The 12,249-nt window shown below is 52.4% G+C and overlaps 2 protein-coding genes across 2 annotated transcripts in view; both read left to right on the top strand.

Annotated features, from left to right (window-relative positions):
* The first annotated feature begins 1,770 nt into the window (after positions 1-1,770).
* GTF2H4 (general transcription factor IIH subunit 4) lies at positions 1,771-7,310 on the top strand. Its single transcript, XM_007449182.1, has 14 exons — positions 1,771-1,942; positions 2,577-2,719; positions 2,973-3,077; positions 3,434-3,565; positions 3,823-3,919; positions 4,015-4,103; positions 4,316-4,427; positions 4,577-4,645; positions 4,835-4,918; positions 5,160-5,292; positions 5,473-5,603; positions 6,246-6,293; positions 6,467-6,545; positions 7,016-7,310. Exons 2-14 carry the CDS (start codon positions 2,580-2,582, stop codon positions 7,186-7,188), a joined length of 1,392 nt encoding a protein of 463 aa, XP_007449244.1. The 5' UTR covers positions 1,771-1,942; positions 2,577-2,579; the 3' UTR covers positions 7,189-7,310.
* A 746-nt stretch (positions 7,311-8,056) lies between these two features.
* Positions 8,057-12,249, top strand: part of VARS2 (valyl-tRNA synthetase 2, mitochondrial) — a 12,345-nt gene continuing 8,152 nt past the window's right edge. The window contains exons 1-10 of the mRNA XM_007449181.1: positions 8,057-8,269; positions 8,403-8,484; positions 8,601-8,701; positions 8,997-9,118; positions 9,479-9,545; positions 9,638-9,735; positions 10,286-10,367; positions 10,538-10,657; positions 11,115-11,226; positions 11,940-12,028. Of these exons, the coding sequence (XP_007449243.1) occupies positions 8,069-8,269; positions 8,403-8,484; positions 8,601-8,701; positions 8,997-9,118; positions 9,479-9,545; positions 9,638-9,735; positions 10,286-10,367; positions 10,538-10,657; positions 11,115-11,226; positions 11,940-12,028 (1,074 nt within the window). The 5' untranslated portion in view covers positions 8,057-8,068. The remainder of the gene's footprint in view (positions 8,270-8,402; positions 8,485-8,600; positions 8,702-8,996; positions 9,119-9,478; positions 9,546-9,637; positions 9,736-10,285; positions 10,368-10,537; positions 10,658-11,114; positions 11,227-11,939; positions 12,029-12,249) is intronic.

The raw sequence follows: 12,249 nt of genomic DNA, 5'->3' as shown, positions 1-12,249 counted from the left end.
TCCCTACACTGTAGGGAACTGTGACCAGTCCGCCCAGCTCCCCCTTGCTTGCTCTAGTCAAAATGGAGCATATGGCCTATTTGAGTTTAACACACACATAAAAGCTTCTTTTACAGAGATGGCACTGGATTAGGCATGCCATTTTGTAATCTGCTCTTGTCCCCGTCATGATAGGTGGTACATAGCTCAGGCCAGTGTGCAGACAGTGACCTCCTCTGCAAGCGTTGCCCAGTATTCTACATTGCATTCTACCCACATTTTATCTAACCAGCTCCCAATGATGGACATTTGGACTGTTTCCATTGTTTTCATGCTACAACAACAAACACACTTCAATAAACATCTTTGCATGTATATCTTTGTACCCATGTGGCAGAATTTCAGTATGCTACTTTCCTAATGGGGGAGTTGCTAGGTCAAAGGGTAATTACATTAAAATCACTGGTACATACCGCCAAATTACCGTTAGAAAGGTGTGTCTATGTCAACCCCCCACAAAAATGAGTATAAAAAAAAATATGAGTATGGTTAAGTGCTCACGTATAGTCAAGCCAACAATGAGGTTGTCAATCCTTTTTTTTTTTCCTAATTGGACTTTTTATTATTTCTTTAATTTACTTTTCCTTAATTAAGAATGAAGTTGAGAGTTTCTTCATTTGGTTACAAGGCACTTGTATTTCTTCTGTCTATTGCCTGTTATTTCTTAATATTTCTACTGTGTTGTTTCTTTTTCTTATTGCTTTATAAGAGTTCTTTGTATTTTGTCTATTCTATCAAATATTTCTTCCCAGATTGTAATTTGTCTTTTAACCTTACCCAACGTTTGCCATAAGGAAGCTTTGTCAGTTTTGTGTCATTCATTCTTTGAGGATTTTAAACATTGCTAAAGAAACGGAACAGCAAAACAAGCATGGGTGGGCTACAAAGTATAACAAAGTCTTAGTTCTTACCATTTTGATTCCTGGTCACTGGCAAATGAACTTCAACTCCCAGTTCGGGCACTTTCTAGCTGTCTGACCGTGGGCAAATTTCTTAATCTCATTGAGCTTCCGTCTTCTAGTCTGCAAAGTGGGAATAACAAAACTTGCCTTATAGGAATGTGGGGAAACGTGTAGCTCTGGCTTTGGCTTAAGACGTTCCCTTCCCTTACCCCGCAGTAGTTTCATAAATCAAATCAGACCAAACAATTGGTTTCTTTTTAAATCTGCATTTATTTGGATCTTCTAATTAAACGGGAGGTGGGGAGGTGGGTGGAAGCATGGAGGACGTGACAATTAAGATTTATTGAGTACTTACGTGCCGAGGAAGGCGCACTGGATCGAATTAACTCCTAATTCGAGAAAATGCTCTGGAAAGTGCATTATTCCGATTTCACGGGGAGCAACTGAGCTCAAAGAACCCAGTTTCGTGCGTCTCCAAACCCAAGCGCCTCACCACCATGTCTTTTCTGCGCCTCCGCCAGGAAGCTCTCAGGGCATTTCTACTCCCAGCGTCCCCACTCCAGCTCAGGTCGGTGAGATTTGCCGTTGGCCGAGAGGGTGGAGAGCTACGCGGAACAAAGCGGCCCAACCTCTGGTGCCCCCGACTCTCTCAAGTAAAAGCCAGCCTCTCCCCTCTAGGCTTCCCCGCGGTGCCTTTTGGGAGTTGTAGTCAGACGCGCTTCAGCTTGCTCCCGGGTGCGGAAAGACAAGACTCCAATTCCCAGTATGCCCTGCGGCGGGCGAGCGCAGCGCTGATTCTTGTCCTCCCCGCTTCTCCACTCCTTCCCTTCTTTTCTGCATCCTCCACTCTGGTCTCCTGTTGGTGAAATCCTTCGTCCCTCTCCCATTTTTTCCTCTCATTTTCCGCCATCCTTTTTCCTATTCCCCGGAGCCAATGAGACACATTGGCTCCGTTTAAGCGACGAGACTTGGAGTGCACGAGGGAGGATCGACACTGAGTGGTAAGGGGGCTGGGAGAGAAGCGGTGGCGGAGGTATAAGAGGGAGAGAGTTGAATGAGAGGCGAGGACTAGGAGGAAAGTAGGGGACAAGTTAGGAGATCAAGCGGTGTGGGTCAGGCTGAATGGGGTGAAGTAGTCTTGGGGGCGGGAAGAGGAAAGAGGTGGAATTGGATTTGGGAGACATGGAGGGGTAGGGTAGTTATTGCCGTGCCCAGCACGAGAAATGGGGCCAAGAAATAGATGGGAAGAACGGACAGATTTGGAGCTTATAGGCTGCTCAGACCAGGAGAGGTAGAAGGGAGAGAGGGTTGGGCTCCAACAAGTCTCTTTGTCACTGCTTAGGTAAAGATGAGACCAGTCATTGAAATACAAAGTTTGCAAATATGGGACAGTTAACAATTCTGCCATCTAAAAATTTAGAGAAGACTGGAGTTGAGGCCAGCAGTGGGGCGAGGAGGCAGGAAAGAGGGGAGGTTATCAGGTTTGGGAGAAACGAGGAGATGAGTGACATGAAAAAGGAAACCATAGAAAAGATGCGTTTTTGTGGAGGCCAGTGGCTCTGGAGCTGGAGTGAGAAAGGTGAGGGGCAACACTGGCATGGACTGTGGGGGAACGCTAACACTTGCACCTCTCAGGCGATGGAGAGCACCCCTTCCAGGGGTGGACTGAGTCGAGTACACCTGCAATGCAGGAACCTGCAGGAATTCCTAGGGAGCCTGAGCCCTGGGGTATTGGACCGATTGTATGGGCACCCTGCCACCTGTCTGGCTGTCTTCAGGTGAGGACCCCCTTCATGGCAGGGACCATGGTGGGGAAATGTAATAAGGCCTGCAGACTGGAATAAGTTCTCGTGGGTAGAAGCTTAGCCCTGGTGGGCTTGGAGATTGAAGTGTGCCAAACCACATGGAGGTAGTGGGGGGCAAGACTGGTGAAAGTGTGGGGGGTGAGGTGAGGTGTTTGAGGCCACTGAGAGCAGGGATGCAGTTCTCAGGCAGCTCTGATATTAACAGTTTCCCTCTCCTGCCTTACAGGGAGCTCCCATCTTTGGCTAAGAACTGGGTGATGCGGATGCTCTTTCTGGAGCAGCCTTTGCCGCAAGCTGCTGTAGCCCTGTGGGTGAAGAAGGAATTCAGCAAGTGAGTGTCTCCGGCATTCTCAGTCAGATACAAATTTCTCAATAGCCAGGTTTCCCAAACTGCTGTTCTTGGGACACTTCCAGGAAATATTGATGGGAACACCACAAAACTTGTAATTAAGCAAGTTTTGGGAAATTCTGTTTACTGTATTTTGCCTCTTGGAGAGTTCTGAGGTCTGTAAGAAGGCTCTGGTAGGTGTTACAGTAAAGAAAGTTGCCTTAAGAAGACACTGATCTTACTCTGTGAAACAGTGTTTCAAAGATCACCAGTTCAGAACAGGCAGAAATGGAAGCCTTTATGGGCCTCCTTCTTTCTGTTCTCCAGACATCCCCCTCACCTCTCTGCTTCTGTTCCAGAGCTCAGGAGGAAAGCACGGGGCTGCTGAGTGGCCTCCGTATCTGGCACACCCAGCTGCTCCCTGGTGGTCTCCAGGGCCTCATCCTCAACCCCATATTTCGCCAAAACCTCCGCATTGCCCTTCTGGGTGGGTATGTCACACCTTTTCCTAAGCTAGGCAGGGGAAATAGTGATTAAACTGCTGGAGGGGAAGCTCCTGAGGGGGCCTCTCTGGAAGCTTGTGGGCTCTACTTTGGAAGCTCCTTTAGGAATAAGTTGGACCAGACATAGGTACATGGTGTAGGAAATGTCTCCCACTCATGGCCCCTGGGGACAAAGGTGGAAAGAGGGCAGAAGGGTTGGCGGGGAACACAGGCAGGGTTCCTTACTCTCGACCGTCCTGGCATAGGGGCAAGGCCTGGTCTGATGACACAAGTCAACTGGGACCAGACAAGCACGCCCGGGATGTCCCCTCACTTGACAAGTATGCCGAGGAGCGATGGGAGGTGAGGACTTGGGACTCTGTGTGTGTCTCTGCTTGTGCTCCTACTTCCCACGGCCTTTAGAGGCATCCGACTCTCTGTTCTCTTCCGTCCCTCAGGTGGTCCTGCACTTCATGGTGGGATCCCCCAGCGCAGCCGTCAGCCAGGACTTGGCTCAGCTCCTTAGCCAGGCTGGGCTCATGAAGAGGTGAGGAAGCCAGAGGTACAGTGGCTCTGTTTTGCCATCTGCTTGGGTCCCTGCTAAATTGAGTGTCCACATCAGGTCAGGATTGCAGAGGGTTGACTAAAAGGAGAGCTGAGCAGAGTACGGCCAGAGATAAACCCCCAAAAATGTGATCACACAGCTGGGATGGTGGCCTTTCTCTACACACCTCTGCCATGGGCCCTCTCTGTCTCTAGTGCTGAACCTGGAGAGCCGCCCTGCATTACCTCTGCCGGCTTCCAGTTCCTGTTGCTGGACACCCCGGCCCAGCTCTGGTACTTTATGTTACAGTATCTGCAGACAGCACAGGTGAGCAGGTCAGGGGCTGCCTGCCGGCATGCTCTGCTCTTCCCAGGACCCACTGAGAGACTGCTGCCCGTAGACTCTCTTCCCTGATTTTTTCTCCTCATTTCCTCCCTCCCATCTCTCCCCCTTTGTCTCTGCCCATTCCTCCCTAGAGTCGGGGCATGGACCTAGTGGAGATTCTCTCCTTTCTCTTCCAGCTCAGCTTCTCTACTCTGGGCAAGGTAAGCTGGGGGCTTGGGTGGGCAAGATGGGAAAAGAGTAGAGAGATGGGAAAGGGAAATGAGGTTACGGGGCAATACAGTGAAAGATAAGAATGAACAAAGATGGGGAAAGAGGGAGCGAGTGTATGGGGTTGGGAAAGGGAGGATGAGACGTGTTTTGGACCCCAGCTGGCCATCTCTCTTCCCTAGGATTACTCTGTGGAAGGTATGAGTGATTCTCTGTTGAACTTCCTGCAACATCTGCGTGAGTTTGGGCTTGTTTTCCAGAGGAAGGTATGAGCACCCAGATATATGGCTTCTAGGGAAGAGGCAGGGTGGTATGGTGCCTTGGCCTTAAAAAGGAGCGGGGTCTCGGGAGGCAGGAAGCAGTTGCCAGGACTGAGTGTTTGGGTCCCTCGGGAGAGAAATTGGGAGTTGAGGTTCTGTGCACTGGAAGGAATCTATGTCTGAGGAGGAAGATGAAGGGCAGTGACGCCGGAGAGAGGGCCTATTGCCTTTCCCTTCTCCTTTCCAGAGGAAATCTCGGCGTTACTACCCCACGCGACTGGCCATCAATCTCTCGTCAGGTGTTTCTGGGGCTGGGGGCACTGCGCATCAGCCTGGGTTCATTGTTGTGGAAACCAATTACCGGCTGTATGCCTACACGGGTGAGGCTGGACAGAGGGCCCCTGGGAGAGCAGGCTGGGGAGGGGAGTGGGGAAGGGGAAAGAAGGAGGGGGGACTGCCAGTTTCTGGTCATGTAAACTTGGTGGTTTACAGAGCTCTCTGAGGCTTGAGCTCTGGGTGTAGAGGAGCCTCCTAATCCTCTCTTCCTATCCTCGGGTCAGAGTCGGAGCTGCAGATCGCCCTCATTGCCCTTTTCTCTGAGATGCTCTATCGCTTCCCCAACATGGTGGTGGCACAGGTGACCCGGGAGAGTGTGCAGCAGGCCATTGCTAGTGGCATCACAGCCCAACAGGTATCGCCTCTTGGGGAAGGTGCAGGTGGGAAGAAAGGCTGCACCTGGCCTGTGGGGTACAGGGTGGTCACCTCATGGAAGGCTAGCATGGGGTCTGTTACAGTAGGTGGTGGTGAGTTGTCTATGTTTGAGCATCAGGCACATGAGAAATCAAGGCTCTAGGTGTGGGAATAGGTAGACCGTTGAGGGGAAAAGACACGGAAGAAGGACACCACCACTTCCTAGATGCATAGATGGCCTAGTTGTTTCTCTTCTCTGAGTCTCAGTTTCCTCATCTGGAAAATGGAAATAATGAGAGTTCTCACCTCATAGGGCTGTTGGAAGGATTCAGTGAAATAAAGGTAAAGCATTTAGCTCAGAGTCTGCCATGCAATAAGTGCTCAAAAATAATAGTTGCTGTTATTTTAATGATAAACGAAAAACAAGACTATGGAAAGGACAGATGTGTCAAAGAAGGAGTAGCAGACATCACCAGTGGGAACAGCACCTGGGGACAACAGCTAAACTGGGATGGGTTGAACTCTTGACAGGCATGTGCCTATGAGTTTTTAAACAGTTGCTATTCAGTGACATTAGGTGACAGCTTAGGTAGCTTTCCTGCTTTTTGAAGCCCTTGATCCCAGTTCTTGTCTGTTTTCCTAGATCATCCATTTCCTAAGAACAAGGGCCCACCCAGTGATGCTTAAACAGGTACAAACAGGAGACTGGAGGTACAGACAGCTGCTGGAGGCTGACAGCCCTTGGCACCTGGCGATGAAGTGATGGAAAAGAGAAAGGGGCACCCAAATCTGGGGAATGAGTGGAGGGCTAGGGTTGTCTGGAGTAGTATTCCTGAATCTTACAGCCATCCCTTGCCCCTGCAGACACCTGTGCTGCCCCCCACCATCACGGACCAGATTCGGCTGTGGGAGCTGGAAAGGGACAGACTCCGGTTCACCGAAGGTGAGTGGCTTTTGGCAATTGATTCTTGGTCATTGGCCAGAGGAAGGACAATTCAGTCTTGATGAACTGAAAAAGCTATTCATGCATTTTATTTTTTGTTTACTGCATGGGCTGGTAAACGCATGCACTTTTTATTTTGGGGTGAGTCGGTGGCAGTAAATAAATTGTCTCAAATCAGTGCAATTTGGATTTAGATAGAAGAGGGAAATTGAGAGGGATAATTCATAGTAATTTCTCTGGTTTTGGTAAGCATTAATGGGTTTTCTTATTGTATTATATTGCTTTCCTGAATATGGCTGGATCACACTAGTGTTAGGATGAGCCCTGGAGGAGGCAAACATAGAAGATTAGTATTTAAACGTGGTGGATGGCAAGCCCAGACCGCTGCCCTGAGGCTGCCACCCAGGGGCTCCGCGCCTCAGGTTCTCACCTCCTCTCTCTCCCCGTCGCTCCTGACCTGCGGACCCCAGGCGTCCTGTATAACCAGTTCCTGTCGCAAGTGGACTTTGAGCTGCTGCTGGCCCACGCTCGGGAGCTGGGCGTCCTGGTGTTCGAGAACTCGGCCAAGCGGCTCATGGTGGTGACCCCGGCCGGGCACGGCGACGTCAAGCGCTTCTGGAAGCGGCAGAAGCACAACTCCTGAGAGTGGGGGACCGGACCCGGGAGGGCGGGCCGCGTGGAAGGGGGCGCGGCCTCGGAACTCAGGAGTTTTTTAATTCACACGTCGGGACTCTTCTTGTTTAATAAAGTTGTGAAAGTGAACCATGCAGCCCCCGGCGCCTCCCCGAGAGGCTACCCAGCTCCGCGGAGAACACCCTCCTCTCCGCGTCGACAGCCATTGGACCTGGAGGGGAAGGAGGTGGGGCCGAGGCCAGTTACCGCGCATGCGCCCGGGCGGGGACCCGCCTCCCAGCGCTGAGGTGACCGCGAGTCAAGTTCCGGGGTCGCGTTAGCTGGAGCTCGAGCGCCTGCAGTCGCCGCCCCAGTCGCCCGCAGCCGCGGGGCGCCCTGGGATAGCGGCGGGCTCACCGGGTGAGCGCGCGGCGGGCCGGCCTTCGGGGGTGCTGCAGGGTCAGGACCCACGCGGCGGGACGGGCGGGAAGGCCTGACGCGCTGGCTGGGGGCAGTTCGGACGCCTTCTGGGGCAGGCGGACGAGTAGTAACCCTGGCGGGACTCCTTGCTGGCTCTCGGGAGCGCAAATGTCCATCATCTGCCAGAATCCCTGAGTCCTTTCTCCTCCTCTGTGTCCGCGGTCACCACCACGTCGCAGATGAGTAGGTTGAGGGCCTGAGAATCCTACCCTGTCCCGGAAGAGCCCTGTCGACACCATGCAATCTAGTCTTCACAGAGGAAGGGTTGTGACGGATGGGATAGATACTTTAAATAACACACCAGTGCTTGGAGGGAGGCAGAGACGAAGGAGGAGGATGTGATTTTGGCAGGTGTGACCCTCCCTCACCCCCGCTAACTTCCTACTGTGTTCTCTCTGGAACAGACCTTGGGCCCTTTCCAAGTACTCCAGATGCCTCATTTGCCTCTGGCCTCTTTTCGACCACCACTCTGGGGGTTGAGGCCCTCAAGGGTACTCCCCAGGTCCCATCCCCTTTCCACCCAGTCAGAGCCCAATGGATCAGCCATCTCCCAGAGGAACCGTGAAGCCAAACAGAAGCGCCTGCGACAGAAGCAGGCGGCGCTGGAGGCTGGAATCGCTCAGAAGAGCAAGGTTAGGGGTCAGACAGCTGGTCCTTGGTTCTCTGAGAAATCTTGGGAGGGAGCTGGAGGAGAGACTGGCTGGATTCCAGATACCTGGGGTATATTCGAGTTGCATCCCCCCTTCTGGTTCCTCCTCTCCGCAGTCACCTGCAGAATCTAGTAAGGCCTGGACCCCTAAGGAGATAGTGTTGTATGAAATCCCCACGGAACATGGTGAAAAGAAAGGTAACTAGGACACTTGAAGGCCTTTTCCCTCACATTTTGGTTGCCCATTTGGTCTGCTGAAATGCAACCTGGGAACAAAACTCAGGAGTTAGTGGAGCTCTCCTCTTCCTCCATAGATGTCTCCCGGCCCCTGCCTCCTGCATACAGTCCCCAATATGTTGAGGCTGCCTGGTACCCTTGGTGGGTGCGAGAGGGCTTCTTCAAACCAGAATATCAGGTTAGTACCTGGTAGGGAGGGGTGCTAAACGGTCCTCAGGGCAGAATGGCCCATGAGGTTGGTGGGCATGAGTCTGGAGCTCGCAACCAGCCACATTGCAGAGGCTGCCAAAAGCAGGGAGAGCTTGCCTTCTCCCTCTAGTGTCTCCAAGGTGTCCACAGGTTTTCCCCTTCCCTGTTATGTATTTGCCCGACTGTTTTTCCTGCAGTTCTTTCTGCCTTGGAGACACCAGAGTGTGCTATTTCCCCAGGGAACATGCAGCCCTCTCTGGCCCTTTGACTTTCCCTTCCTCTAGGCCAGGCTGCCCCAGGCCACACGGGAGACCTTTTCCATGTGTATCCCACCTCCCAATGTCACGGGGTCCCTGCATATTGGGCATGCGCTGACCGTAGCCATACAGGACGCCCTCGTGCGCTGGTGAGACGGGAATGGGGCTACTTGAGTTCTTGGAGGGGAAGGAGAAAGTGGGAAGGAGTGAGGATAAACAAACATGTAAGACCAGGGATTCCTGTGAGGGTTTTTCTTTTCTTTTAAAAAGTATTTTATTTGGTTGCTCTGGGTCTTAGTTGCGGCAGGTGGGCTCCTTAGTTGCGGCTCGCGGGCTCCTTAGTTGCACTCGCCAGCTCCTTAGTTGCAGCACGCAAACTTTTAATTGTGGCATGCATGTGGGATCTAGTTCCCTGACCAGGGATCAAACCCCGGCCCCCTTGCATTAGGAGCGCAGAGTCTTAACCACTGTGCCACCAGGGAAGTCCCATGACGGTATTTCTTTTGCAGGCACCGGATGCGTGGGGATCAGGTGCTGTGGGTCCCTGGATCAGATCATGCAGGGATTGCTACTCAAGTATGTCTTTCGCCACTTTTCCTTTTCTTGGGTGAGAGAGTTCTTCCCCCAAAGCGACCTGATTCTCTGTTTGCCCTCTCATCTTGCTGTAGGCTGTGGTGGAGAAACAGCTGTGGAAGGAGCGAGGAGTGAGGAGACACGAGCTGAGCCGGGAAGACTTCCTTAGGGAGGTGTGGAAGTGGAAGGAGGAGTGAGTATGGTGGGCAGGACTGGAGGGGCTGAGACAGCAGGTTTGGGTCCTTGCTTCCCAGCCCCTCTCTCCTAACATGTAGTCCAGGCTTTTTCCATTCAGTCCTAACTTCCTGTGGTGACTTAAGCTCTGAAGCCCCTTAGCATTTGGTGGGGTCTCCAAGCTTTGTGTATGTGTGTGTGTGTGTGTGTGTGTGTGTGTGTGTATTGTATACATTAAAATGTAGATACTTGTGTACATGTACGTATATAAATGTATGTATATGTGTATGTTTTTCCCTCTATTTATCCCATTTTCCCTTGCTTAGATTTCATCATCTCTCCTCAGCCATTCCCACTTTCCATCCACCTGAAATTACCCTCTTTCTTCCAGGTCTGTTAACATATGCCATCTTCTCTGTAAAGCTTCTTTGGGTTTCTCACAAATCGGCTGCCCCTTCCCCTGTTACCGTAGAACTTTATGCTTCTTTCAGTGTCACAGAAGGCCCCATACTGGGTTTGTCTGTGTCCATTATCTTCTAGAGGCTAAACCAATGTCGTACTCACTCCAGGAAAGGTGGAGAGATATGTGAGCAGCTCCAAGTGCTGGGGGCCTCCCTGGACTGGGACCGAGAGTGTTTTACCATGGATGCCGTGAGTGTTCCGTGCCGTGGTCCCTGTGGGTGTCGGGGAGGTGTTTAGAGTTCTGTGCAGGGAGGCGGGTTGCTGTGTGTGTTGGGGTAGCAGGGTGGGATGCCTGGGTCCCTGAGTGGGGTGATGGGCTGAGAAGAGGCGGTTGGATGTGGACACTCAGATCATTCTAGGGCTCCTCAGTGGCTGTGACAGAAGCTTTCGTGCGGCTCTACAAGGCTGGGTTGTTGTACCGGAGCCGGCAGCTTGTCAACTGGTCGTGTGCGTTACGCTCTGCCATCTCGGATATTGAGGTGAGGCAGAGAAGGAGAGGCGGGTTTGTGAGAGCTCTGAGGCAGGGGGAGAGCTTGGACTTTGGAGCCAGACTGCCTGGATTCACGTCTGAGTCTGGCCACCTCCCAGCTGTGTGGCTCCTGGTGGGCTGTTAGCTTCTCTCAGACTCAGTTTCCTCAGTCTGTAAATTAGGGGTGATGGAAATGCCTGTGTCATGGGGGTGTTGTGAGAATTCAGTGAGAACTCCTGGAAGGTGCTCGGCACAACACCTGTGCGTGGTTTAAGTGCTTGGTGAATATTTTCTGTAACTGTGGCTGCACAAGGATTAGGTGAGGGAAGGGAGGTGGCTCCTGAATCCTCAGAGTGGCTTTTAGATGGGTTGCAGGGAGGCGGGGCCGTGGATGAATGGAGGTGGGAAGCCGGGTGCAAGCCTTGCAGAAAGGCTGCTCTCTGACCCTGCTTTTTCCACGCCTCCAGGTGGAGAGCCGGCCCCTCCCTGGCTGCACAGAGCTTTGGTTGCCTGACTCCCCCACCCCTGTGTCTTTTGGCCTCCTGTTTTCTGTGGCCTTCCCCGTGGATGGAGAGCCTGGTGAGGGTAGTCCTTGGAAAGGTCACGCACTTGCCTCTGCTTCCCCTGTTTTCTCAAGCCCATGTTGGGCTGATGGAGGGAACCCACCAGCCTGTCTACCACATGACATAAGGAACCTTGGTAGTGTTGCGTCCTCATGGGCACTCACCCTGGGTATCCTGGGCCATGTAAGAAAAGTGCACGTGGTCACTGCCCTGTGGGAGCTTAGCATAATTCTGCAGGAGGCTGCTACCCCCAGAAGAGATAAAACATCAGTTCTGAAGTGTGGTTTGAACAATAACTGTTCCCAAGAGTTTGGAGAAGGGGAAGATAGATGAGCTGGAATAGTCAGAGGAGGTTTCTTGTAGGAGGGGCTGCTGCTTGCCCCAAAGAATGCACAGTATTTATGACCAGGGCACCGAGAGCTCCCAGTGTCCTCTGTGCACCCAGCAAGGATTCTAGTTGTATTTATTAACATTCTGTCCTTGTCTCGCAAGCAAGTTATTGAGGAATTCCGCAGCACCAGACACCCCCTCAGGCCTCTGGTCATTAGCTTGGGGGAAACCTCAGGCTCCTGTAGACACTGGTCCTAGTTTTCTCTAGTTACTCCTGGGGGCCTCCTCAACTTTGACCATCCCTCTCCCCTCCCTTTGCCAGTTCTCCTGGCTTTAGCTTTGTCAGGAGTGTGGGGTGAGAGCGAGGACCAACTTTAAGTGCTTGAATTTTGTCTTCAGATGCAGAGGTTGTGGTAGGAACCACAAGGCCAGAGACGTTGCCTGGAGACGTGGCTGTGGCTGTCCATCCCGATGACTCCCGATACACAGTAATACACAGCGCGTGCTCTGCCACATGGCCTTCCCACCCCCATCCTCTTCCCTTCCTTTAATTTTTTTTTGCGGTACGTGGGTCTCTCACTGTTGTGGCCTCTCCCGTTGCGGAGCACAGGCTCCGGACGCGCAGGCTCAGCGGCCATGGCTCACGGGCCTAGCTGCTCTGCGGCATGTGGGATCTTCCCGGACCGGGGCACGAACCCGTGTCCCCTGC

This window comes from Lipotes vexillifer, unplaced genomic scaffold (assembly GCF_000442215.2).
Source record: "Lipotes vexillifer unplaced genomic scaffold, Lipotes_vexillifer_v1.1 scaffold657, whole genome shotgun sequence".
Lineage (NCBI taxonomy): Eukaryota > Metazoa > Chordata > Mammalia > Artiodactyla > Lipotidae > Lipotes > Lipotes vexillifer.
Note: the sequence above shows the minus strand (reverse complement) of the source record. Positions and strands in the feature narration are given on the sequence as shown.

What these genes read in the sequence shown, in the direction of transcription:
- GTF2H4 (XM_007449182.1), top strand. Translation starts at nt 2,580, where the DNA reads ATGGAGAGCACCCCTTCCAGGGGTGGACTGAGTCGAGTACACCTGCAA. An exon ending in ATGCCGAGGAGCGATGGGAG is followed by an intron (nt 3,920 to 4,014) that starts GTGAGGACTTGG and finishes TCCGTCCCTCAG; the next exon opens with GTGGTCCTGCACTTCATGGT. An exon ending in CAGACTCCGGTTCACCGAAG is followed by an intron (nt 6,546 to 7,015) that starts GTGAGTGGCTTT and finishes TGCGGACCCCAG; the next exon opens with GCGTCCTGTATAACCAGTTC.